This window comes from Battus philenor, unplaced genomic scaffold, assembly GCF_028537555.1.
Source record: "Battus philenor isolate CCGP_79_NKW_IND1 unplaced genomic scaffold, ilBatPhil1.0.hap1 SCAF_2, whole genome shotgun sequence".
Taxonomy (NCBI): Eukaryota; Metazoa; Arthropoda; class Insecta; order Lepidoptera; family Papilionidae; genus Battus; species Battus philenor.
In genome coordinates, this window is record NW_027181682.1 from 14,515,428 (window position 1) to 14,541,252 (window position 25,825).

Genomic DNA, 25,825 nt, shown 5'->3' on the forward strand with positions numbered 1-25,825 from the left:
CGTAAGACTGACTTATGTCAATGAATGGCGGGAACATTGGTCTATTCTTACAAACACTAATTACGCGAACGATCGAAATTGATAATTATGACATACAACAGATTATTTACAATATATATATCAGATTAATATTTTTATTGTCACCACTATTCATAAACATCAGGGATTTTCCGTAAAAATAAAAATAGAAAAGTAAAGATTGTAATAATTACACCAAATACTTTCTGCACCATAACCTGTATATTTTCCAAGTCATAGTTTTTTCATAAGTATAAATTATTTTAACAACAAATATAAGTAAATAATTTCTCTGGAAACAGAAATACCAGATTTAATAAACCTTAAAAAATATGTGTTTCAAATAAAATAAACTTTTAACACCTGTGTGACAAGTAATTATTATATAAAAAACTATGTTTTTTATTAACATTTTATCAACCATTTCCCAATAACAACATAAATAAAACCCAACATAAATTTTTGAATATGGACACAATTTTTAATTGTCGAGATAAGTGCTTTTTAATGCCGGGTAGGTAAAGTTCCCAAAAGATTCAACATGTATCCACACGAGATTTATTTAACTGTAAATCTGGAACAAGGTCAAGAACTGTCCCACAAGATTCGGACCACACAATGGGCCACCATTTGGAGCGAACATCGTGGGACCATTCTTTGAGAACTTATGACGGCAACTGACTAGCATTTCTACCGTTAGTGGATGCTAGGTAATTTGAATAGGGTTAATAACGCAGCTGCACAGCCTACCTTCGATTAAAATGTCATTATCGCAATCACCATAAACAATAAGGCTTCTGGACTAACGTGTACTTTATATGTAAAATGGTCCGGTGTTATAAATGTTTATCTTCTTATTGCAGATTAATTGCTTACGTAGTACTAATTTGGAATAGACATAAACAGCACATTGAAACATTTGTAAGTATAAATTTTATAAAATTAAAATTGTTAATATGGAAATTATGAATTATGAAAAAGGGAAACTAACCGTTGCTCAGCAAGAAACCCTATAAAATATATGAAGTAAGCTATATATTCTTTCGCCCGACGCGCCATCTATAACAATGCAGGGTCATTTTATTTTTAAAATTGCCGCGCGAGTTTACGATAAATACCGTAACAAAGAAGGAATCCATTCCAGCTGAATGCAACTAAAGAAATTTAATATTTTATTAAGATGTTTAATTATTATAGTAAAAAGAAAGCCTAATCATAATTAATAATATTTTTTAAATTGTTGTTCGTTGCCGAATTTACAATTCTACGATGTACCAAATATATTTATAGGCAAAATGTTTTTCTATTTGATGTTCGAAACCTTATGGAGAATATTGAAAAAGTCACTTTCATCCGTGGTAGGGGTGTTGATTCGGTTTTTTCTCTTACAATAACATGAATTAATGAATAAAACTTGGAATCAGATCGGCCGCCAAGAGTTGCTCCGCTTCATAAATCATGAATTCCAAATGAGACTAGACCGCAATGAGCACCGCGAATACTCGCATTACGTGCCCCTACCATTGGCCAAATGATACATCCGTCCACTATAGTTTCGAGGTTGATTCGCCCGTTTTTCCCCACAGCGTATAATGAACTCGGGTAACTTAACTGCATACAATGATTACTACTTACACTCGGTATCTATTAGCCTCGGTATCATCTTATAACGGCGCTTTATTCTATTTCACTTTGATCAGCTGTTTATCATGTTTAGTTTGAATCTGATAAGCGATAAGATTGAGAAAATGCGTACAGAGAGACAGAAGACAATTTTATCGCTATTGATAATTTCATGATATTTTAATATAAAAACATTTTTCTCTCTGAAAGCCTCCGAGTTGTGCTCAAGGCGTACTAACGAAAAATATTTGATTACTGCTTTAGTAGTGATGTTGTACACCAATATATCCAAGAACGGACTCGACAGATACCTAACCGGTTTAGAAAAGGATTAAATAGAAATAGTTTACCAGCATACAAACACTTATAAATAATTTTAACTGCTCGCCTGATAATAACATAAAAAATATTTAAAAATATTTTCCATTTCTTAACGAGATTTTATTACATATTAACATATTGGTTAAAAATGTTAGCATTATCATCATTTTAACCGAATAGATGGGCCTATTCCTTAGATTTCCAATATGACTACTTTGAAGCGGCCTGCATCTAGCGTCTTTTTTGGACGGCCTTTACACGATCGTCTGTCAATCTTTTGCATCGCGAAATAGACGTCTTGCGCTGTGCTTGCCGTTCCGTAATCTGCACTCTGGAGCTAAATGCCTTCGTAGCCAGTTGATGTATCTATAATTTTAAGATAAAGGAAAATTATGAAGTCATTACAATAGTTAATTTAAGACAAAAGAATTCGTAAAATTCGAGAACAAATTGTAGGGGACCTTGATTATTGGCAAGTTCAAATGCGCCCGCAAGCTATGCGGTACGTACTAATTATTGGGCACAAACGTAATAACTACAATCTAACAGTACAGCTAATAAACTAAGCCACCTTAGGTATTATATTTGAAGAGTGTACGTTGCACAAACTTTGTCAGATATAATTTTTTTACTAATATATCATAATCAAGCAGGTCAGGGCGTTTACCTCGAAGTAAACTATAACTTTGATGCGCTTTCGTATCGCAGTATGTAAATTACCTTTATATAATATTAACAATCAACTAAGTCACTTTCAACAGTTTCCGCTGGCACTACAGCTAAACTGGAACACAATCTTTACACCCTAGTACGAAGATTGCAGTACAGATTTTCGGGTAGAAGTAAAATCCTTAATTAATAAAATAGTAACATATGTAAAAACTGATAAATTACAAAAAAAAATTAAAATTTGCATAAATTGCAAGGAAAATACAATTAACACCTTTCTTTACCTATACCATATAGTTGATTAAAATAACTGTCCCTAACCGTTAAATAAAACCGTCGGCGTCGCGTCATCTATAGTTAAAACTTAAGTCCGAAGCGGGAAAACGATTTTGCAGATGTTCGTCTTGCCTCCATATCGATTTTTGAATGCTGTTATGGCGAAAATTCATGATTGTCACAATGAGGTTGACATGTCTAAACACAGATAACCCTAACCTAAAATTAAAGATTATAAAAAAAATAAAAAACCATTAAATAAGTTTTGAGGACAATCAAAACATGGACACAACTCTAAAATAAAAGATTGTATATTAAATTAAAAAAAAACGACAATCAAAACAAAAAAGACGTGTTTGTAGTGTACGGAATAGGAAACTAAATTTTGTAAGCAATCCTTGTTTATTATAAGATATTAAAACAATAAGTGTGCTTCTACTTGTAACGTCAAACCAGTTTTTTTTTTCTCTTGGAATGCGACAGACCATTAAATTTTGACATTACGAAGCCTATCAGGACAGCTAGTTTTACGTAAAGAAAAGGAATTGCGTAATGCTTGCGACGAGTTACAGGCCATCGATTGAAAACCAGAATGACCCGCGCACTAATACGACTTATTTTATGTCCAATAAACCCGCGTACTAGATTCAGGCGAATGCGGAAACCATGCGAAGCTTATATAAATAAAATCGGCGCCGCAGTTCATAAGCCGAGACGAGCTGCGTCGACGGACGCTTGCTTTTTACGACCTCACAAAAACCTCACAGCGTTTGTACACATTTATCGAATTAAACGCATTAAACCAACCGTGAAAACATCCACAAACACATTACGCGCCGGCCGGAATTGAAACAACAAAAAGCGAGACACGAAAAACTATCGATGCACCGCCGAACACGAAATAAATTTATTGGCGTTTATAACAACAGTTATTAGAGTGGCCTGTCAATTACTACTGAGCAGAAGTTCTATTCGTTTTGTTATCGAATTAAATATATATGTAACAAGTTTACTATAATAATACATATATATATATATATATATATATATATATATATATATATAAACGTTATTAGGTGTGAGTTAAAAATTTGAATTGTAAATAAAACCAAAACTGAGCCATAAACTGAGATACTTTAATACTATCTGTGATCTAAGAATGATGACAGAAGGAACAAGATGCATGGAAAAGGATGCGTACAAGAAGAAAGTGAAATATTGTGAAAGATAAAAGGAAGCATAGAAATAATTGTGAGTGAAGTAAAGAGAATGTTAAAAAAAAACAATGAACAAGTTAATAACCGTTTGAAACGGAGCCTTTAAAAATATAAAATAAACAATGTTGGCTAATGTCGATTTATAATAAAGTTTTCAAAATTAGGAGTCCTCCTATTCTTATAAATTTTGACAAGTCTTTCCGAAAACTTTTTTAATTAAAGTTGTTATTTTATCGATTTAATTGATTATCTAATATGTACTTTTCAACTCAAGATTTTGAGTGTAAATAGAATATTTCATGGACGCGATAAATGCTTTCGCCTCAAAGTGAGTGACCAAACGTTGTATAGTTATATCAAGTAATATTCTGCTCAACATCATGTCTGCATGAACTCCCCTGGAGCCCAGTTTAAGCTGCAATGCTCTCAAACGAAAACAGTAATGAATATGCTTTATCACTAGAATTGCTACCTCGATCTAAAGAGTTCGACATTTGTAACCTGGGCGTCTCATTCCCCCTATGTTGTTGGAACAGGGAAGTATTTTACAAATAGTTTTTCATCATTCTTTACATTGACATTCTTTTCACTTGTCCTTCACAATACTCACTCTATTCTCTTTCAAAATACAATTTCTTACATTCTCTTTCTTTTATTCACGTCCTTACACACGTCGTCTCTCTTTCTATTAATCTGTAAGACGTTAACCACAGAACACAGGCCTTTCCTTTAGATTTTTAATAGAATCGGTTTGAAGCGACTGGTATCCAGCTTCTTCCGACGACCAAAGTCATCCATCTAATGAGTGGACGTTTTACGCTGCGCTTGCAGTTCTGTGGTCTCCACTCCATATCCTTAAAGCACCTGCGGCCAACTATTCTGCACGCTAAGTACCCTACTCATTGCCTCTTCAATTTGCCAATTTACTGAGCTTTGTCAGTTACTTTAGTTTATCTACGAATCATCTCCGAAGAGATATCTCTAACATAGCACGTGGCTCATTAAGCGACTGTGAACTTGCTATTGAGGCCCAGGGATAATAGATACATTAATCTAGCCAGTAAATACGTAATCTTGACTTAAGAAAGTTTGAATGTGAACCACAACTGAATCCTTTTCTCCCAAATACATGATATGATATCATGATGATATCATTATTACTTGCACAAAGTTTTTACGCAAGTGGACACCTCGTAGCTATTAAAACATCATCGAGGTCGGCACTGCTCGTGGGAGGCATGAAGGCTAAACTGTCCAAAAATTAAAGGCTTGCCACAGGTAAAACTTTAAATACGTAGTAAGTATACCGGCATACATTATTTTATACTTTTGTAACTGCACAAAGTCTACAGAAGAAATACCAAAGATTTTTTTTGCCTATTGAAGTATTATATAAATATTAAGTGCAGTGGCACTTAATATTAGCACTTACTATTAGTATAGTAGTATCACTATAATGTTAGATGTTTTTAACGTATTTTTAAAAACTTTAATGTCACTAACTTTAATAATATTATTAAGGTTACTCTTTCTCGAATAAAGCATGGTTCTTCTTGTATTCGACTTACAGCGTAGTAATATCTTCGGAGACCAGAACGCTCGAGCGATTTATGAAACTGTGCCGCCGATGCGTCTTTATTTATACCGCCATGAAAACATAAGTATTCGTATACCAAACAATGAAATTTTATAGATCAATTGATTTTACAACCCGGTGACAAAATTATTAATAACTGAATAATATAAATTATATGTTAACTTCGGCCAAATTTAAATATACATAACCTAATGTAGAACACAGCGGAAAATTTTATCAATCACGGCAGAACAGAGGTGTGGTTATGATAACGTCTGCTTTACATTTTATTATTTTACTTAAATAATTTTTTTACTGGACTTACTTCTGCCCAGGTGGCATTTGCAGATACCGCGGGTGTGGAGTTGTAGGGCGTGAAGTGCGCTTAGCCTAAGGCTTCTTTTAAGGTAGCATAGCACGAGGGCTTGCGGAGGAGCCTCGGCTCGGGCCGCTATTTGTTACTATTTTACCGAATTTGGAGGCTGCCGAGCTCTTCGATCGATTCGGTGAAGGTTTCATGGAGTGACCAAGGTGAAGGGCCCCCACAAGGGTACCATACAAAGTACCAAACAACCATTTGGACGGTGCATACATCAATTAATGTAGGTAGGTGAAACGTGTGAATTGCACGAGAGAAAAAATAGTAGACTGTATATATTTTACATATACTGTAATAATATAAATCACAATGTAATATACTTTATGCATATTTAATTGTCATTGATGTTTTAGGGGGGTGTTTAATTAGAGCAAACTGCTTGTATATATCATTTAAAAAAAACGAATTATATTTTTTTTAAATCAAATACCAAAACCCATTGTTCTATTAAATTACGTAACTACGTTATAGTTAATTTAATAAACTACGGTTGCCATGGCGGTTTCACTTCCTTTCATAAAATTTTATAGAATAATCGAACCTCATGGACGCGTAACGATCTATAATCGTTATCAATAACTTTCATACATACATCGATGGGTCGATACTATCGTAGCAAAGTTTAGCAAATATCAAGCGGCAATGGATGTAGTCGGAAGCCGACATCACATCGCTGCGACGGAAACGATTAAACACCGGAAACAGTCTGTGTAGCGGATACAATTGGTACTAACATTACCTAACCTGCTCGAACACCGTGTCAAAGGTAGAAACCTATCGGCGCTGTTGGATCTTTTATTGGCTCTTCACACGATAAAAATGTTCAACCACAAAATGAATGAGTTCCAATCTTTTTGCACGCCTACATATAACAATAAATTAAAAGCTTTTTCATACTAAACACACAAAACTTGATTTGTTTGTATACAAGCATTTAATTTCAAAATAAATACTGTACTTTGATCTAGGAAATTAAAATGATGTTTTTATTGATTTAACTAAATATTAATAATTAATTTAACTAATTATAATAATAATGATTTAAGTAAATGGCAAAAAGTAAACTATCATAAAAAGCGAGGGTTTTCATTCGATCCGTTCCGTTAGTCCGCCATCAAAGTTAGCGGCGTTGGCGCTCAAGCTTTACTCCGCCCCCACCTCGCCGCGCATACCTATGGCGCGGTACAGCTGATACTGCCATAATAAATATATACCTAATTACGCCAGCTGATAGACGGTTACCGCAAGGCATCGACCACCCTCAAAGATCGCCTCGATGACCAGTCTTGTGCTGCCCGTACCCAGCGACTTTCCGCAAGCTTGACTATGTGGACGGTTTTCCTAGTTGGGATGCAACCATTTACGCATCTACCGGTTTGTAGATGCCACTCGAGAATCTTTCGACAAGTAATTTATTTATGTATTATAAAATTTAGAATCATCGACTTACGAGAAAAAATTTGCTAAATTTAACTGTCTTTTTATGGCTATGTTTGATTTCAGTATGAATTAGAGGCAATGGTCAATCAATTTGTATTTGGGGAAAAATATTATGTACCTAAAACATCGTTGGTTTTAGTAGCGCCTGCAAACAAAACATCGATGCGCAGATGATTATGCATTATAAAACAATTTCCCATTCGATTAACCCGTAACTCGGCCCGGAGGTACACGCTAATGATTCCCCCGACCAACATCGCATTTAATCATTTAATAAATCCCGTGACCATAAACTTTGTTCTGTACAGGACTGTCCCACTAATTCGTATCGCTAAAACGAAATTAGCTATTTTTAAAATGTTAATCTTACGCATGTTCAATATAATCACATAATTGATTTAATCTCCTTTTCGCGTCAAAAGGAATTGGAACTCGTTTAAAATAAAAGGTTCGAACATAGTACAAGCAGTGAGAACATAACAAGACCCTGACTCCATCTGCTAGGACACATTCTTCTCTCCTAGAAGCGTAACACTTCGGCAGCAATGAATGCACTTTGGTTGATGGTTATATTTTATGACACTATGTTTTCCTATATAGTTTGCAGGGACTGATGGCATTACATAATTCACAATTAATGTGCAATAATTTTCATATCCACTTAAGATTATTTAGAGTGATCAATTATGTCAAGTCAGTTTATTATTATTATAAATTATTGTTATTATAATTATGTATTACACAGGTTTTATTATAAGTATACATGCTATATACATATATATGTTTGTATATATGTCTGTTTTGTATATATGTACACGTTTACTGCTCGTTATTTATTCCTCTGCTGTTTGATTACTATGGTTGTCTGGAAAAAATTACCTCTTGTGATAAGAACACCTATTTTACTTTATATGCAACTATGTATATATTTTCTAGTGTCTACAGTAAACAATATTATAATTAAAAATGGGTACGCTATGAGAAGAATCTCAAAAGAACCCAATGTTCCAATTGGGAACTAGAATCAATTCTTCTTTTTAATTAAAAGAAAGCCACGTGTGTTCCAAACGCATTCAAATCTGATACAAGCCCACAACAAACTCAGACTGATGTTTTTTTTTGTGATCATATGCGTAAATCTATTTATACAGTAGCAAGAGCTATTAATTTTCATCACTTTATAAGCATTGTTTTATTATTTTTTTTGTGTTATAACAATTCAAACATGTTTTATTACAGTTCAGAGCCATCACACGGGAAAGTATTGTAAAACAAAAATACAAAATTGCACACAAAAGAATATAATTAACAATCTTATTACGTATTAATAACACATATATTCTCTCCAACGCTAACAGTGACGGAAAAGTAATGATCAAGAAACGGCACTGGCTTTTTCAATTTATACGGTCCTGATTTAAAGCAAACTTTAATGTTCATTATGTACATAGCTTTAATGCGAAGCCTAGTGTTATCGATGAAGCTGTTAATACTCTGCGTACGATAACTTCTACAGTAAAAGGCACATGAATAATAACGGTTGGACGGCAGCGCAAGGCAGTAATGAAGTGAAACTCGCCAAAGAACATATTAGACCTTGTTTAATGTTATTGAATACGGTGGACAAAAAGGGGATACGACCTGTGTCTAATGCATAACATCCGTTAGCTTATATATTTTTTATGGTGGTAATAATCGATCTGAATTAGCGAACACATCTTATTTTCAATATGTAACTATATTTACTGAAATCCGTCAAATTGCATCCGTACAAATATTCTGACTATTTATCACCCTCCACGCTATTTAAAATAAGTGAGTACTTTGTTTATAAATGTGTAAGCTTGTGTAATAAACACCCGCGTGTCTAAAAGCCTATGAATTAAGAAGCAATAAATGTAAAAACAAATTCTACTATGATGTCCTCCCAGACGTATATGTCGACGGCGACACAATGTTAATAATAATAAGTTCGACGTTCGTAAGCGCAAATGTGACTCGCAAATCAGAATTTAATTTTCAAGATTCGGTCACAGATAGCGCAGTGCAACTGCCCGCTATCATTATATGTGTAATTATAGAAGGGCTTGGGTCGAGTTTTCAGAAGCTGGAGTTTGGCTTCAAAATGTTCCATGCGAGCGCACTCAAAATTATTAATCCTCTTTTTGACAGCATTACGCCTCTCCGTTCTCTGACTAGAAAGCTCCTCCCAAGAATCTCAAGATATTCCACAGGATCCTACTATGACATTGCAACTAATCTATCTAATTACTCTATTATTGACATTCATTAAAGTGATCATAAAAATAACCTAACCGAGTTTATTACGTTCTCTTCTGACATACACCGGTGATTATAATATATGATCAAAAGTGGAAAATAATGAGAGTAAAAAAACATGCATCATAAATAATTTCAAAATTAGAATTTTTATAACAACTTTAAAATCACATTTTTATTAATTATGGCATATCCATATTAAAATACACATATTTATAAATAAATTTTTATAAAACTTTTTTAAAAACTAAAGGTCTCTAAATAAGAAGAGTTATGAATCGTAACTTTATAATATTTAAATTAAATATACACACCGCTCAAAGTTTTTGTAATTAAAAATAAAAAAAAATTGTTTATGTTCCTTGATCGGACGTTTTATCGCTAAATATATCAAAAACACATAGGAATGGTGTGCAACTTGGATTTGTAAATCAAAAATTCTCGTATAGAGCCGATAGACGTTGAGGTATTGATGGACCGGAGACAGGTTCGCGGAAAATCGCTGGATGCGGACAGAACAAAACCGGTAATCGTGGCGATTTTTCAGGAAGGTCTATACTTTCCCATGATTGTCTATAGGCTTAAAAAAAAAGAAGATGAAGAAATTCTCGTACAAACTTTAAACACCAATATAGAATCATCAACCTTTCAACTTTACAACGTCCACTGGTGGACATAGGCCTACCCCATTTTCCAATAAGTTTGAATGAAAGCAGATTGCGTCCGACGTGTTCCGAAAACTTTAACTAGGTCATTTGTCTTTATGGGTGTGGGTCCAGAACTTTAAAGTTCCAACAGCTACCTGTTCACTAACACTTCAACTCACTTAGATAGAAAAGCATAATTTATTTTAAGATGATTAATATTTAACTCAAATAAAAACACATTCGTTACGTATCGATTGTCCTGTTGATTGTCATAATTAAACAAAATAAAACACAGCATCACTAAAATCGTAATTAACACAGCACGCTTCCTGGTCACTTTTAGAAGATTTTTTTTTTATATCTTAACGAGCGCGGCATCGCGCCTATCGGTTCACTTTCCCCACGGGCCCGCGCAAAAAGCGACCGAACAAGTACTGTGGCTCGGCTTCCTTGAATTCCTGCTCCAAGTGGAACGCTGACGAATCACAAAGTATCCGACAATCAAGGTAAGTGTTAACGAGGAATGCGTCTCCAATACGGCCGGGTTTCATTTCATTCACCGCAAACGGTGTGACTGAACCTCGATACCAGCACTCTCACGCCTATTTTACATCTTTTGCGGACAGGGTTCAATTTGTTCGCGAATTGCAACCGGCTTCCAATAGCTGAAGTGCATAAAAATTTTATATTTTTCTTTCGTTTGAAGCAAACTGGAATGTGTCATCAAGTCGTATTGAAAACATTCAATAAAAAAATGACGTTCTTGGATTATAAAATACAAAGAACATCATTTGACTTCACTAGTCGTGTGTAGTTTGGCCAGTGCAAGACATATGCTTCCCCTAAAGATGTTTATGGGGTAATTTACCATAATCCCCTGGCAGGCACTTGGCAGGTGGATTGACGATGGGGTAATTTACCATAATCCCCTGGCAGGCGCTTGGCAGGTGGATTGACGATCGCAGTCTGGCATTATGGTACGCAGAGGAAGCTGCGGCCCATGCGCTGAAAACATGTTTGTCAGTAGTGGCAATCCCATTATCGCTGGACTACCGACAATAAATACACTAACCGCTGTAAAATATATCACATACTGCCACTGTGTCACAGGCTTTGTATAAACGATATACTTTAATTAAATACAATTGTAAACAGTCACACCGATTTCCCTTAACTATTTTCCATAACAAAACTTCTTACATGTAGAAATGATATTTAAAATTGCATTCCCTGTCATATGCTATATTTGCTAAAATTAATTATTGGCGCAATGCCTTTTTACTATTTGCTATAAAGAACAAATTATGCATGATTAGTACTGTGGTGAGGCGTAAAATAACCCAACATTTTTTTTTTCAGTCTTCCATCGAACAACAAGACGCACGCATCATGATATCCGTACACGATTGAAATCCCTACCACCAGCACTAAGCGTTTCGCTACAACTATTATAGTGGGAACAGCCAAGGAGTGGAACAACCTTCCGGTCTAGTTGTTACCAGCCAACTATAACTTAGAAGTCTTCAAGTTAACAATCTACAAGTTTCTTCTAAGCAAGAATCTACCACCATGAAACGTGAGAGAGGTCACTTTGACTATAATCGATAAAAGAAAATATTGTTGCCATGATAAACCAATTACCGTGAATAAATCAGAATTATTATTATAACTCTAAATTCATCATTTCAATTTAACTTTCAAAGGAAAAGGAAGAAGAAATAATATTTATTATATGTATATGTGAAGTGAAAAACAAATCACTTAAAACTGCAAACGTACTACAAAAAGGCTTCAATTGCAATATGCTAGTAGTAAAGATCTTCCGCAGGGTCGTTTGATGGTAGCTATTTAGAATTTGGTACGATAGGATCTCTGGAAACATCATAAAACTCACCCGACAGACTAATGTACGTATCGTATATAAATTTGTGTAGCTTTAATCTGAAGGTATAAGGAAATGTTGATTATAATAAATGTCAGTTATTTGTAGCGATTACACAATACGCTCGTGTTTAAGCAATTCAGATAGCGCTACGGGCAAAGCGCCGCCGTCGCGCCAAAAGTACTTCCCACCAGCCACAACAAATTTGTCACCGCTCGAGTCAAAAGCCATAAAAGCTTAATGTCCTGCCCACTCATTTGCGACGGATCTTTGGGAGATATGTTTTGAATAATAATGACAAGTTATACGGAAGACCAGTTCAACGCGAACTCGAATAATTCAAAAATCGAACAGCGAAATATCAAAGTCAAAATATTACACGACTAAGTCAAAATATTAACGAGTGTTTGGCGCTTATATCCTATAAACTTTTTATATGCTTTTGTTATTTATTATATTTTATAGAAGTACACTTATAGTTTAAACTGTCCAAAGAAAACCTCGTGAGTGTTTATAAAAACAAGTAAAAACGCATCCACGGTTTTTACACCCTCGCTCTAAATGTACAAAAAACAAGGAACCTCGAGTCATTTAACGGTTTTGTAGCGCCTGGGCAAATACTTCAAATAAAATAATGTAGGAATGAATGTATAATTGAGTAAAAGTTTGTAATTATATTGTTTATGTATAAAATTTTAGATGTAATTAACCCATAAGAAAAATTGTTTATAATAATAAAACGCTGTAGTGACTCGCAGCTGGGAGAAGAAAGAACCAGATCAAATAGCGGCAATTTCAGCCCCAACTGTTTGCGTATTGTGAACAAAACGCTATAGCCATTCAAACTAGAATTAATAAAAAAAATATAATCGAGTACTATACAGCAACATCAGTAAAGATAGGTCCATGTTCATAATACTAATTGACTGGATGTAGGAAAACTATTTATGATCAGAACTTTATCAAAAAACTGGATTCCTTTATCTATGCTGTATTTGCCAGACATATTATCTTTTACTAGATACTTCATAGTTTCAACGAACTCTAACTAAACTAACTTTTAAAGACCAAAAAAAAAAACCGAATCGTCAACTGTCATCAAGTCGATACCAGTACTGTATTTTGTTGTTAAATATTTGCGTATTTTTGATATATATTAATATATGAAAATTTACAAACAATATTTCCGAAATTGAAATAATTCTTTACCCGAGAAACATAAACGTCGCAAATGAACGAGTGAACCAAAATAAAATTATGGAATCGAAATTTAAAATTAAAAATGTGCGTTGATACAACACCCTGAACCGTGTACCGTTGACAGCGACTTACTTCAGAACGTCGGTAATAACTCAGGCAGTGAAGGTACCGTTTGGACAGCGGTGCGTTCAGCCTGTCAAAGACGCTACGAAGGCCGCAGCGCCCTCTAACGAGAGATCACAACGCACCGCACTCGATCCCACTTACATCACTGCTAATGAACTGCGCGACTGCGCCATCGGTTCCCCATCAGCCGACTAACAGTACCGGAGATAAACCACATACATAATGGCAAAGTAATAAATAAAGTGATTTCATGTTACCCTACGCATAATTTAAACGTCGTTATTGTCGTGTATTAAATTCTGATGTTTCGTCGTGTTTTCAACGAGACGTATTCGATCTTAACCGAATCGATTATTTATCTAAAGTAATATAAATTTAAACCGAAATTGTTCCTTCTTTAGTAATTTCTTTCTTTGTCGGAAAGAGACTTGCGCTGATCACCTACGTCGTCTGACACACGTAGACTTAAAGAGAATCATAGTTACTCATGCTCTACGACAGAAAGAAGACAAGGTGGTGTAAGCGCAACATGTCGGTTCCGATATGAAGGCTTACCAAAAATCCTGTTTATCTTTTAGTAACGAACACATTCTCAATTTCTTTTAAATTGGTTTGTTTTTTTAACTCATAGTTAAATCATGGCAATAAATTTTTTGGATTTTGATTTTGTGTTTCAAAACTTTTTATAGCATCTATCATCAAATGTTATCATTCTCGTTCCGATTCTTGATCAGAGATTGGATTCCAAGATGCAATTTTACCTAAAGATACCTATGTTATATTATACGGAGAGAACGTCCGTTGCGAATGCGATGTATAACTATACCCGAAGTAGTCTCCCTAGTTTTAGGGGAATTATTTCTCTCTAACCCTAACTTTATGTAAATATAAGATCGAACTGTGACAGGAAATTTAGTATAAATTATAAAACAACTGGTGCAGTCATCTAAACTAGGCGAACACTTCGTCTATGTCCACACACCGTCATCAGATAACCGCACAATTGGGTCAGTGATACGCAGGGCTCGTTGCGATATAGCGGCGCCGTATCTAATCTACAACAGGTACACTCCAATTATAACTGCACGGCAAACATGATATACTTGCCCTTAAGAGCGGAGATGGGCCGCAACTGAGGCGCCAAGGTCGATCATAAATCAGAATTAATGGTGGCAGAGCTGTGTTATCTCTGTCATATTTTATAGTGGCATAATAGCAAAACTGTTAACTAATTCTATATATATAACGAAATTTTACTGTATACACGAGTATAGTATCGTTCAAAGAATATGTACGTCTTCGATATCCAGTGCTCAATTAAAGTTGAAATTCTAATTATATTTACGTTAAGAAAAACCTGTTTACAGTTTTTTAAACAATATTGACAAATCAAAATAATTTTTTTCAATACCTACCCCTCTTAAATTATCATATAGTAGCTTAAATAATCTTGATCGTGGAATAATCAAATGAAATGAAATCAAAACATTCTTTACTCGAATAGGCTGTTACAAGCAGTTTCGAATCGTCAACATTTTTATGTTATATTGTATTGTATAATATAAACATTTTTGTCGATATTGTCAGCACTACAGGAAGTAACCGCCGGCGCGGAAGGCAGTTCTGCTGAGAAGAACCAGCGAGACACTCTAAAATTGTTCTTTACAAATATAATTTTACAAGAATCTATGAAAATAATTAGCTTTCTGAACGAGTCTCGATAACATTTAAACCCACATATTAACATCAGTTTACAATTCTTGGATGGAATAACATACCTTTTAATACTATGTTTATAATATTTTTTTAAATATTCTGAGTACTTTATGTATTATAAAATTATGTTGTTATATCATAATATGTGCAACGTATGTAATCTATATTTTATTATATATGTACATAGGATTTTCGACCTCATCTATATTTTTCGCTTGATGACCGCCCGTCTTTTGACGGCAGATTACTAATTTTCCTTAGTATATATGCCCAACTAATGATCTAGAAGAAATAGCCGTTTGCGATTAAACCGCAGTTTGTTTATACTTTGCCTATTTCATTTGATTTCTTTCTTTCCTGTGTTTATACAATTTTATTTTTATATGTAAATGACAATGAAGTAAAAGTATATTCATCGAATAGTCACAGATACATAAGTTACAGACATATACATGCTTACAACATGCCTTACATCGTATGTTATATATTTTATTTTTTATATTTGAATAAACAATTTTTTTTAGCTAATAAGCCAAAATTATTTATACAAATTTGCGCCTAAAAGAAGGACACAATCACAAATAAATGTAAAAATAGTCAACTGTATAAATAAATAATAAAATAGTGCCTTCAGTTAGTAGTCTAGGATAAATAAAGTGAGGTTGTATTTTCCCGTGCAAATACTCTCATTAATTCGTTCAGCATTATTCTGTCTGAAGCTCTATAGAATAAAGAAGAATATAAATATCTAATTAATTACATTTCACAAATGTATCAATGTACATATCGAGTATCGATCGAAGCTCGGAAACTTTCATCACGAATATTTGATTAACTTTTTTTGTGTGACATCAGACGGCAAGGGTTTTTGCGCACATCAAAGTATGCCCGCCGGAGTTTTTGTCGCGGCCACACATTGCCGCGCGATGTTTTTGCTCCCTAATAAAGTAATTTAACGTAATTACTATACGACAAAAACGCACGTACCTGCTGCTCCGACGTGACTTCCTCTCTGCTACTGTCATCTGTAACAAGACGGGGTAATAAATTAGAAACGTCGCACAGATTGTAAAAATACTAATCACGTCAAGTAAACACGACAAATATTAAATAAAAATTATCTATTCGGAAATCGTTTTTCGAAATTTGACTACGCATTGGACAACAGTCTATTAAAGTATTCTCAAGATAATTTAATATAAACCACATTAGCTTTAAAACCCATTAAATTCCACAGAAAAAAAAGGATACCAAAAAAAATTGAAAAAATACTGTGGTCCTATTTAAAAGTACACAATTTATTACACGTAATAATTTCAATTTTCTTATTTGGAATATTTATAGTGACTCCTGGTGTACTAAGACAAAGCCGGAAGAGCAATAATACGCAGCACCTCGTGCCCATGGCCAGAATTGACCTGTATCAAAGGCATTGGAACAGATGGCCGCTGGAGCCTTAAAGTATGAAGTGGTACAAAATAGACAGATGACCTTAATAAGGTCGTGTAAAGACGCTGGATACAGGATGCTTTCAACCGGGTATATTGAAAATCTATGGGAAAGCCTATGTCCAGTAGTGAACATCTATAATAACTACATAAATGTTTTATAAGGCAATGAGTAATTAAATAAAATTTTAAAGCTTTTGGGTCAAATATTGTGTATAAAATTATGTACTTACTAATAAAATTTGAACTAATTTTACAAACAAAATTAAGACAGTAATAAATTGTTAATAGAATACAAAGTTTTAGTAATAAATTAACTTTATCTGAAGTACAAGATTAACTCCAAACCAACTGAAACAAAAGTGATTACGAGTTATTGAAATAATTAAATTTGTATAACCTCTAACGGTGCTGGGAATAGTAACGGTATATCTCTATTGTTTAACGAGCAACAAGTTATTTAACTCAAATTTAATTTACAAAAATTAACGCGAGTATTTACATAATGTAGTAGGCGGCCTAACTATTTTACATATTTCTTCATTTAGATGTATTCACTTTAATAAATAACCAGAAAACCAGAATAAATAAATGTTTAAACTTCATAAAGATATACAGACATTATTGACTTTATCAGCATTGAGCTGTAGTAACCCAGTGGTAAAGGACATCAAGGCTTTCAGTTCGATTCGTTAAACTTTGTTCATTAATTATAAAGAATTGCCACAGCTCAAAAAAAGTTTGCAGAGGATGAAATGCAGCGTCCTCTGTGTACCATATCACACTGCGATTGCCAACCCGCCAAGTGACGCTCTTATGGTAAATCCCCCCATAGATATATTTGGGGGAGGCCTGTGCCTTGTCGTGGGCGTCTATGGGCTGAACCGAAGATGTCGACTATTATTTTTATTTGTGATTCATTTAATTATTTCGTTTAAGGCATTTAATTTATTATTAAGGCACATCAACTACGTAATAACAGGTCACAATGTCAAACATAGACGAAAAACATTTTTTTTTCAACTATGCACTTGTTTACACAACTGACAGATGTGCATAAAAATTTTATTAATGAATTAGACTCCTACTTCATTTTTCCTTTTTCTGACAAAATCATTAGAGCCTCTGGTTCAGAAGCTGTAGATTAAAAATCACCTGATAATAAATGGTTCATGAATACCTTTTTATAATTATTTTGTCTATTTTCGCTGGAGAAAATTATCATACAAATTTTAATGAACTAGAAAAATAGTTGGCAAAAATTTTTTATACCGTTTTCCCAACCCGTTTCGCTTCATATCCAGTAAAGATTACTTAGGTGACATAGCTTGAAACAATTGCTCAATCGTATAAAAAGCGTCTACAATAAAAGATTGCGCTGTTTTTAACAATTTCCTACTGCGTTCACATCTCATGTCGAGTGACATATAAATAGGTCTCTTGACGTCTGAATAAGCATTACGTATGTCGTAGACAGTGTAGTCAACAGGGATTCTTTATGAGAGAGGTCAAACCTTTCTACTCATATCCTTAATTTATTTCACGCTCTGAATAAGTAAGTAAGTAAAAGCCTAATTATATATGGTCATATTTGTTATTTAATTCATCCAAAATGCAGTTAAATAATTTATCAAACATAATATATGCGATATATACGTTTTTTGGATAACAATTACTGTGTCTTATTTTCTGCACGTGCCACAGGTTTGTCACCCCTGGCTTCGGAACCTTTCGCCGGGTCGTTCACCCCGTCATCCCGTGAACAATTTTACGCTTGTACACATGACTACGGTGTAATTTAGCGAGGCTCGGTAGACATCCCAACTGTCATATTCATAACTGTATCAGATATAATTTTTCCGTGTCTACACAGTTAACAGTCTACAGGGATGTATTTAAAAAATGTCTAATTTTAATTGCTTTATTACCTCCTTTTATCAATGAGAATATATTAAGCAAATTAAAAAAAAATATACTCGGCATATTCCAATCTAAATATCGATACAGAGCTTTGCTCATAAGCTTATGGAATAAGCTTGACCAATTTCGGTTAGATTAGTCCTTGCACATTGTGCATGTGCTAGCGAGGGAAACCTAACTATCAGGAATTATAACACAAAAATATCTCCCTGCTCTAAGCTTTATAGTGACATTCTAATAACATAAATTTTAGATGTACATAACTCACATACCACAGAGATTATAAAAGTGTAGAAATTATATTTTAATATCTATGCGATATTGATCCACAAAGTGGACAAACAGTCGTCGGAAAATTTTAGATGCAGGCCGCTTCCAACAAATTCTACTCTGAATCTATTCCTATAACTAACAGTGGTATTGGCATTTGGAGTTCTAACATTATAACGTAATCTTATAATAAAAAAAATTGCAACGTATTTAAAATCACTGCACAGTCTATTAAAATTAGATGACTTCTTAAACGACAAAACGGTTTTTCTTATTAACTCTTAACTACAGTATTTACCAAACACAGTACAAGACGTTACAAGAAAGTCATTTTCTTAAGAAAAAAAAATTATGGGAAATTCCCATGGCTCCTACAGAAATGCACTTTACTCCATTCAAATAAAGTGTACATTAGAACGCTGCAGTTTTGTACGGATATGCAAATATGGAGATTTATTTAACTCGCGAGTTTATTTACAAAGTGCATTCACCCTTGCAACGAGAGCATGACGCGCTCATCCCACTGTCACGTTGCAACGCGAATGTACATTACACTATTACGTACTATTGACTTAATATGTAAACAATTATGACACTTATTAGAACTGATTAAGGTACCCTATTTTCCAATATATTTTCTAATCCACCAAATTCACAGCTGGCGTCAGTTTAAGTAAGGCGATATTAAAACGTGTTAAAGCTTGTTTTAAACCATAAAGTCTAAATCAATAACAAAATATTATATTTCACATTGAAAAATTCAACTAAATACTGTAATAGTTTATGGATCTGTCGAAGTATTAGGCGATGGAAAAAGCTATACTTTTAATGTCTCCAAGGAAATTCGAAACGAAAAAATCGAAGCACAAGTAAGTTACAAGAGACATCTCTCCACATTTATAAATTAAAACAGAAGTGACCCAGCCATACCAGTCCTATCGGAGATGATAGATCAAGGAGATCTTGCAGAAAATACGAATGGAACGAAGAGTTGTGCTGGAAGTAGGTTTTGAGAGAAGAGAAATGCATAGTTTGAAAGGCATAGGAGAAGACTTGTATCCAGCTGTCAAATAGTTTAGGTTGATTATGATTGAGATATTTAGCAAGCTAATAATATAAGTAGGTCTCTTGTTACGGGCTATAATAGGTTTTTAGGTTATATGATCATAACTGGCTTCGACTTTTTCCTTTTGAATACTATCTGATTCGATCACAGTTCGGTACTATCGTTTTATTGAAAGACAATTCGTTATTTTTTATAAATCTCTTTCCATCCATTCAAGGCTACATATATCTCTCACTTTATAAAATTTATTTATCTTAAGCGACAAAAACAAAACTCATGATAAAAACTATGCTTTTCGCAAAATGTTACCAACGAGTCCTTATATATTTAGGGCACGTCGCCCGCAAACAACCAGATAATTTTGACCAAATACTCCTTGAAGAGAAAGTAGACGTTACAAGACTACATGGACGATCATCCGCTGGTCCGATCATCGTGACTATGGCTATAAGTAAAACAGAATACAGGATGACGTGAAAACAGATAATAGATTCCGTCAAGGCGCTTCAAGATGGCCACGGACTGCTGTAATAAGTAAACGACTGCGAAGGAACAAAGACGCCTGGCATAAAATTTCGGGTCATAGATCGACATTGTGACAATATAATCTATTATTAAAGATTCATTCATCTGTTGCCGGATTTTGTCTTTCTCGATCCATTCCTCCACAAGTAATAATATTTTAAAATATATTTATTGATTTTTAGTATAAATTACACAAACCTTGCGTAGCAACAATTATATTATGTCCAATCTATTTGTCTAAATGAACAAACTTCACTTGTATAGACCTGTTTGCAGGAACAAAGGATCATTCCTCTTACTGTACGAGTTTCAACGGTTTCCTTTACGGGATCCATGATGGACGGTAGACCTCGATGATGGACGTAGCAGCCTTCACATTACACAGCCGTAAAGTACACGGCTAATTGGCAGCGTGACGTTTCGCGTGGTTTTGCGAAATTTCGCGGGCGGTTCCGTTGTTACGAGCGGGTCACTGTACCCCGATATCTCGGAACCTTTGCGTGTTAAACATTACATCATGCGTCAGTTTAGCGTGTAAATAGGTCGTTTCAGCGGATAACTCGAACGCATTGAACGGTGGTCAGTAAATGTCACTGAACAAATGCACTGATAAAGGATTAAAGTTATTTTGTGTCTTAACTTTCGACGACAATTTTTTTCTTTATTAAAAAATGTTTACAATTTCAGACGGTCTTATATGTGAACTTGCACAAACGTCCTTAATAAAATATTCAAAACAATTTTTACTTAAAAATTACAGTTTTAGTAAATATATAACCCGGCTAATTCAAAAATACAACATTTTCTTTCATTAAAATTGATTACATTGTTATTTACATATCTTATTTTTTTCTATCGTGTATTTTACTTTCAAATGCCTTCAAAAATCATTTATTACGGTTGCGAACAGTACCAGTCGGTTAAAAAAAAAAAACAAAAATCAAACAACTGGATACCTGTGTTCAGCTATACTGCAGTACATAGTAGAATAAGTGTTTACATTATTGGTACTGTTGTTATGTTGACTGTATTAATTTTAAGCTAAACCAATAATAAAAGTTCTTTCTATATTATAAATCTATACCGTTTCATATTGAAATAAATTAATAAATAGTGAATAGGTTGTGAGTAATAAAATTTAAATATGTAGCAACGGGCACTTATCGGGCGAAATGTTATACGCTGGGCGTCGATTTATCAACCCACATGCGAACCGCTTTATCGATGACGCGGCTTGTATTTTTTCAAATCCAGCAATATATTTGGTTAAACGTTCAACTTTAATCTATGCAAGTTTATTTTCGAAACTTCGCACTTTCAAAGTTTTATCTAGATTTTACTTCGCAAATAATTATATAAACTTTTTACATTAACATCATATAGTTGACAACTTTGTATAAGGTACACGACGTATATATTTGATCAGTGATAGTAATTATGGATTGCGTATTACATCTATGGTCCCGGGTTTGATTTTCTTATGGCGACGAACTTTAGGCGAATTGTTTTACATCAGTTTTCTATCAACGGTTTTAAGAAATTTTTTGAGAAAAACGGCATAGGTTAGGTACACAAGTTGGGCATTCATCAATCGGCATTTACGGTCTTTGTTCTCTCTCTATTACTTTCTGTCTCTCTCTCTCTCTCTCCCTCTCTCTCACTTTTTGTCTATCTATCTCTCTCAATTTCTGTCTTTCTCTTATTATGCCTCTCTCACTCACTTTCTTTCTCTCCCTCACATACTTTCTGTCTCTCTCACTCTCTGTCTCTTTTCCGCTCTCTCTCTCTCTCTTTCTTTTATTCTCTGTCTCTACAAATATTTTCTAAAGTAGTATCCAAGAAGAAATATAATAAATTTTAATACCACTAGCACACGCCACAAACATCTGTAAAAACATGAGTAAAACTTTTCTACTTCTGATTTACATATCCGCAAGATACATTTAAACAAGTTTTCAAATGTATTTAAAAGTCTAATGATTTTTTTTTTTCGCACAATACGCTACCTAAAATCAATTTATTTGCAAATTTGTTATCGCTACCAAACGAAGAGACGTCAGTTTGCAAAGTTAACTCAGAATAATTCGTGAGCTACAATTATTAAAAAAGACCACAATTTTAGGTAACTTGTTCATTGTGAACATTTTAATGTAATATCATATGTAATGCTGGATCAAAGATATGGACCTAATGAATACAAGCGGGACACTACAAATTAAGATTGTTCTGTTTATTAACTAACCGCCTAGGACAGACCGTGTTTTCAGCCACTAAGTCCAAAGGCTGCTTCGAGAGCCTTAACACGGGTCGTTACATATATTTATTACCGGAATGAGAGTGTAAGACTGTCAGTGGACCCGGACACACCAACATGTACACGTTAACATTATAAATGCAATGTATAATGAATGTACAGATAAATACTTCCGGTACATCCCCAGTACAGAATTAACGATTTTAAAAAAACAAATGATTAGAGTTCATTGACATCTGAACGATAAATTGTATTCATTGCAAAATAAATTTAGACGAGATATGTGGGAAATTAACAAAGTTAAAAATGTGTTCTGACCGAATATAAAATCAATATAGTAAAAGAAAAAGCCTGTTTAAAAAAAATACATTTAAAAACTTTTAAGTGAAACGGTTTTTAAACGGTTCTATTTGTTACCCATATTGTGGTGGTTGTGGATAAATATGTACCTAGTCCGCCATATTGGAACGGCGTCCATCTTGAATTTAAAATTTTCACATAATCATCGTGTTTTATTAGTGTAGCCGTTTCATTTGAAACCCATATTGGGGGGGTTAAGGAAAAATACGTAATCCGCCATTTTGTATCGGCGGCCATCTTAGATTTATAATGTTTTTTTGTTTGATTGATTTATTATATTGTATTGTCATCTATTGATTTTATTATATTGATTTTATTATATTGTATTGTCATCTAAATTAAATGTGTGTACCAAATTTCAGATCAATCTGACAACGGGAAGGTGTTAAATTTCAATTTCTAATTTTGACCCAAATAAATTCCGTACGGGTCGAACTAAATAAAACCGTTTAAAAATAGAACTGTTGAAATAAATGACCCCTTCAAAGCTTCTACACCTATAACAACGATTATGTTATGTTCTACAATTGAAATTCCTATATCATACTAACATCAACACTACACAGCTCTACTTAGGTAGAGCGGTTTACTACGTGCGAATGTCATCGTACAACTAGAATGCGTCTTCTGTTTTATTTTTAAGTTCACGGACCTATACGCTCCGTAAACTCAGTTCCGGTGAAGCTGTAAAAGCCCATTGGTTAACAGCATCAACATCAACAAAACCAAGCAGCAGTATATCATACAATGTACGAATCATATCCCCAACTGAAAATGTTTACAAACACAAGGTACGTAATATAACTTGTCGAATTACAAACGCTTTCTCTCCGTTAGGTAACTTCTCATCTTTCAGTTTCTGGCGGGAAAATATTTACGTTTCCCGCCTTTCGCAGACGTACACAAGCGATTGTTTGCGCCGCGAACGTGACAGAAGCAAACAATTCCATTGTTTCGTACACTTGACCGGACCGCGGTCACGTGACTCGCGGGATCATTTAAATGTCATAAATGGCAACATATACTCAGACTTCATGGGGGTAGAAACGAATGGGGAATAAAATGTAATCTTACTAATGGAGCGGATTTTTTAAACAATGTTAAACAATGCAAATACAATAATAGTTTATTCCTAGAATCTTTACTAAACACAAATTTAAGAAATCGAAAAAACCACTAATTCTTCAATTTTCTTAAAGCACAGACAAATATATTGGCTTCAATTGCAATAACATACACAATCGGCTCTCGAAGAAGATTAGTTAAGATTAGTTGATTATTATAATTTTATCATCATTTCTTATCAGCACGGTGATTTAATTCGCACAAAGTAAACTGCCTCGCGTAGTAACCCTCAAATAAAGTAATAACATTTTAGAACATGGCATTACGATCTAATTAAACCAAAAATTACTTTTCTTTTAAGACACCGTACATGAGAACAGAAACGTTGTCATGTGTCAACCACGAGCTGATAAAAGCGGCATGGGTGTTCCGCCTTCGTAGGTGGACCAACAACATAGTAAAGGTTGCGAAACCGCTAAATACGTAACCATTAAACAAAATTTTCATTTAGTTAATACAGATAGAAAAAGAGTTATTACGTATTATTACTTTTTTCGAAATCAAAGTAAAACGTAACAGTTATGAACGAGTAAATAATTCATTAAGTTCGTTTCGCAACTCGACCCGAATGCACCGGCACGTCGATTTCGGCGACAAGATAAGAGCCGCACAGCGCGGCTGATGGATAGGCCGAGCAAGGCCGTCCAGCCGACCTTCAGATTATCGCGCGTTGGTTTTACAAAAACATTTCTATCTAATTCACTGTTTCATACCAAATTTTATCACTCATGTCAGTCCCCTTCGCATATTTCGCGTTATAAAATTTAATAAAAGGTATCAATTGGTCTAATGATTCATAATTTAAACGTCATAATTATTTTTCAAATTTAAATGTATTAGCATATTTTACACATATATATTAAAAAACAATTTTATTTTATTCCGATGATTTTCATATAAACAAAAGACGAAAACAATTAATTAATCTATTCATAATTAATTAAGAACATAATTCATAGTTATTTTCCCCATACGATGAATAATTCTCGAATAATCTGAAAATGTTGACGGCATTCGATGTAATCAAAACCAAGTTAATTAATTGCAGTTAATCAATTTCATGATATTGTATTCTAAATGCCGTCATTAAATAATTTTCGTTATACTGGCTGTTGACGACTGACTAGGACAATTAAAACCTTTTTGTATTTTTGTTTGTTTTTTAAAACTTTTTATATCGACAGTTTGTGTCGCGATGCAGCGATGTTGGCTTGTTCGTTTGTTCTGTCTATTGTTACGTTATATTTAACACTTACATAGTTTTATAAAATCATAACTAAATTACCACCATTATTTATATTTATTTAATCCATTTATACATTCCACACGCTTTCCAACACTGGCCATAGACATCTTATTCACACAAGGATATAATATCCACTCTAATTGAATGTTGTTCAATAATAAAACTTTTTTTACGAAGCTAAAAAAATAAACATGAATAACTATCGAAAGCCCGTTATCGATATTAATCCACAGATTAAAAT

The 25,825-nt window shown here is 34.0% G+C and overlaps 1 protein-coding gene across 2 annotated transcripts in view; it reads right to left on the reverse strand.

Moving 5' to 3' along the window:
• The window catches only part of spir (spire type actin nucleation factor), a 220,097-nt gene that overhangs the window by 145,658 nt on the left and 48,614 nt on the right, over positions 1 to 25,825 (reverse strand). For both annotated transcript variants that reach the window (XM_068765506.1, XM_068765505.1), the window contains exon 2: positions 16,358 to 16,395. In XM_068765506.1, coding sequence (XP_068621607.1) covers positions 16,358 to 16,395 — 38 coding nt within the window. The remainder of the gene's footprint in view (positions 1 to 16,357; positions 16,396 to 25,825) is intronic.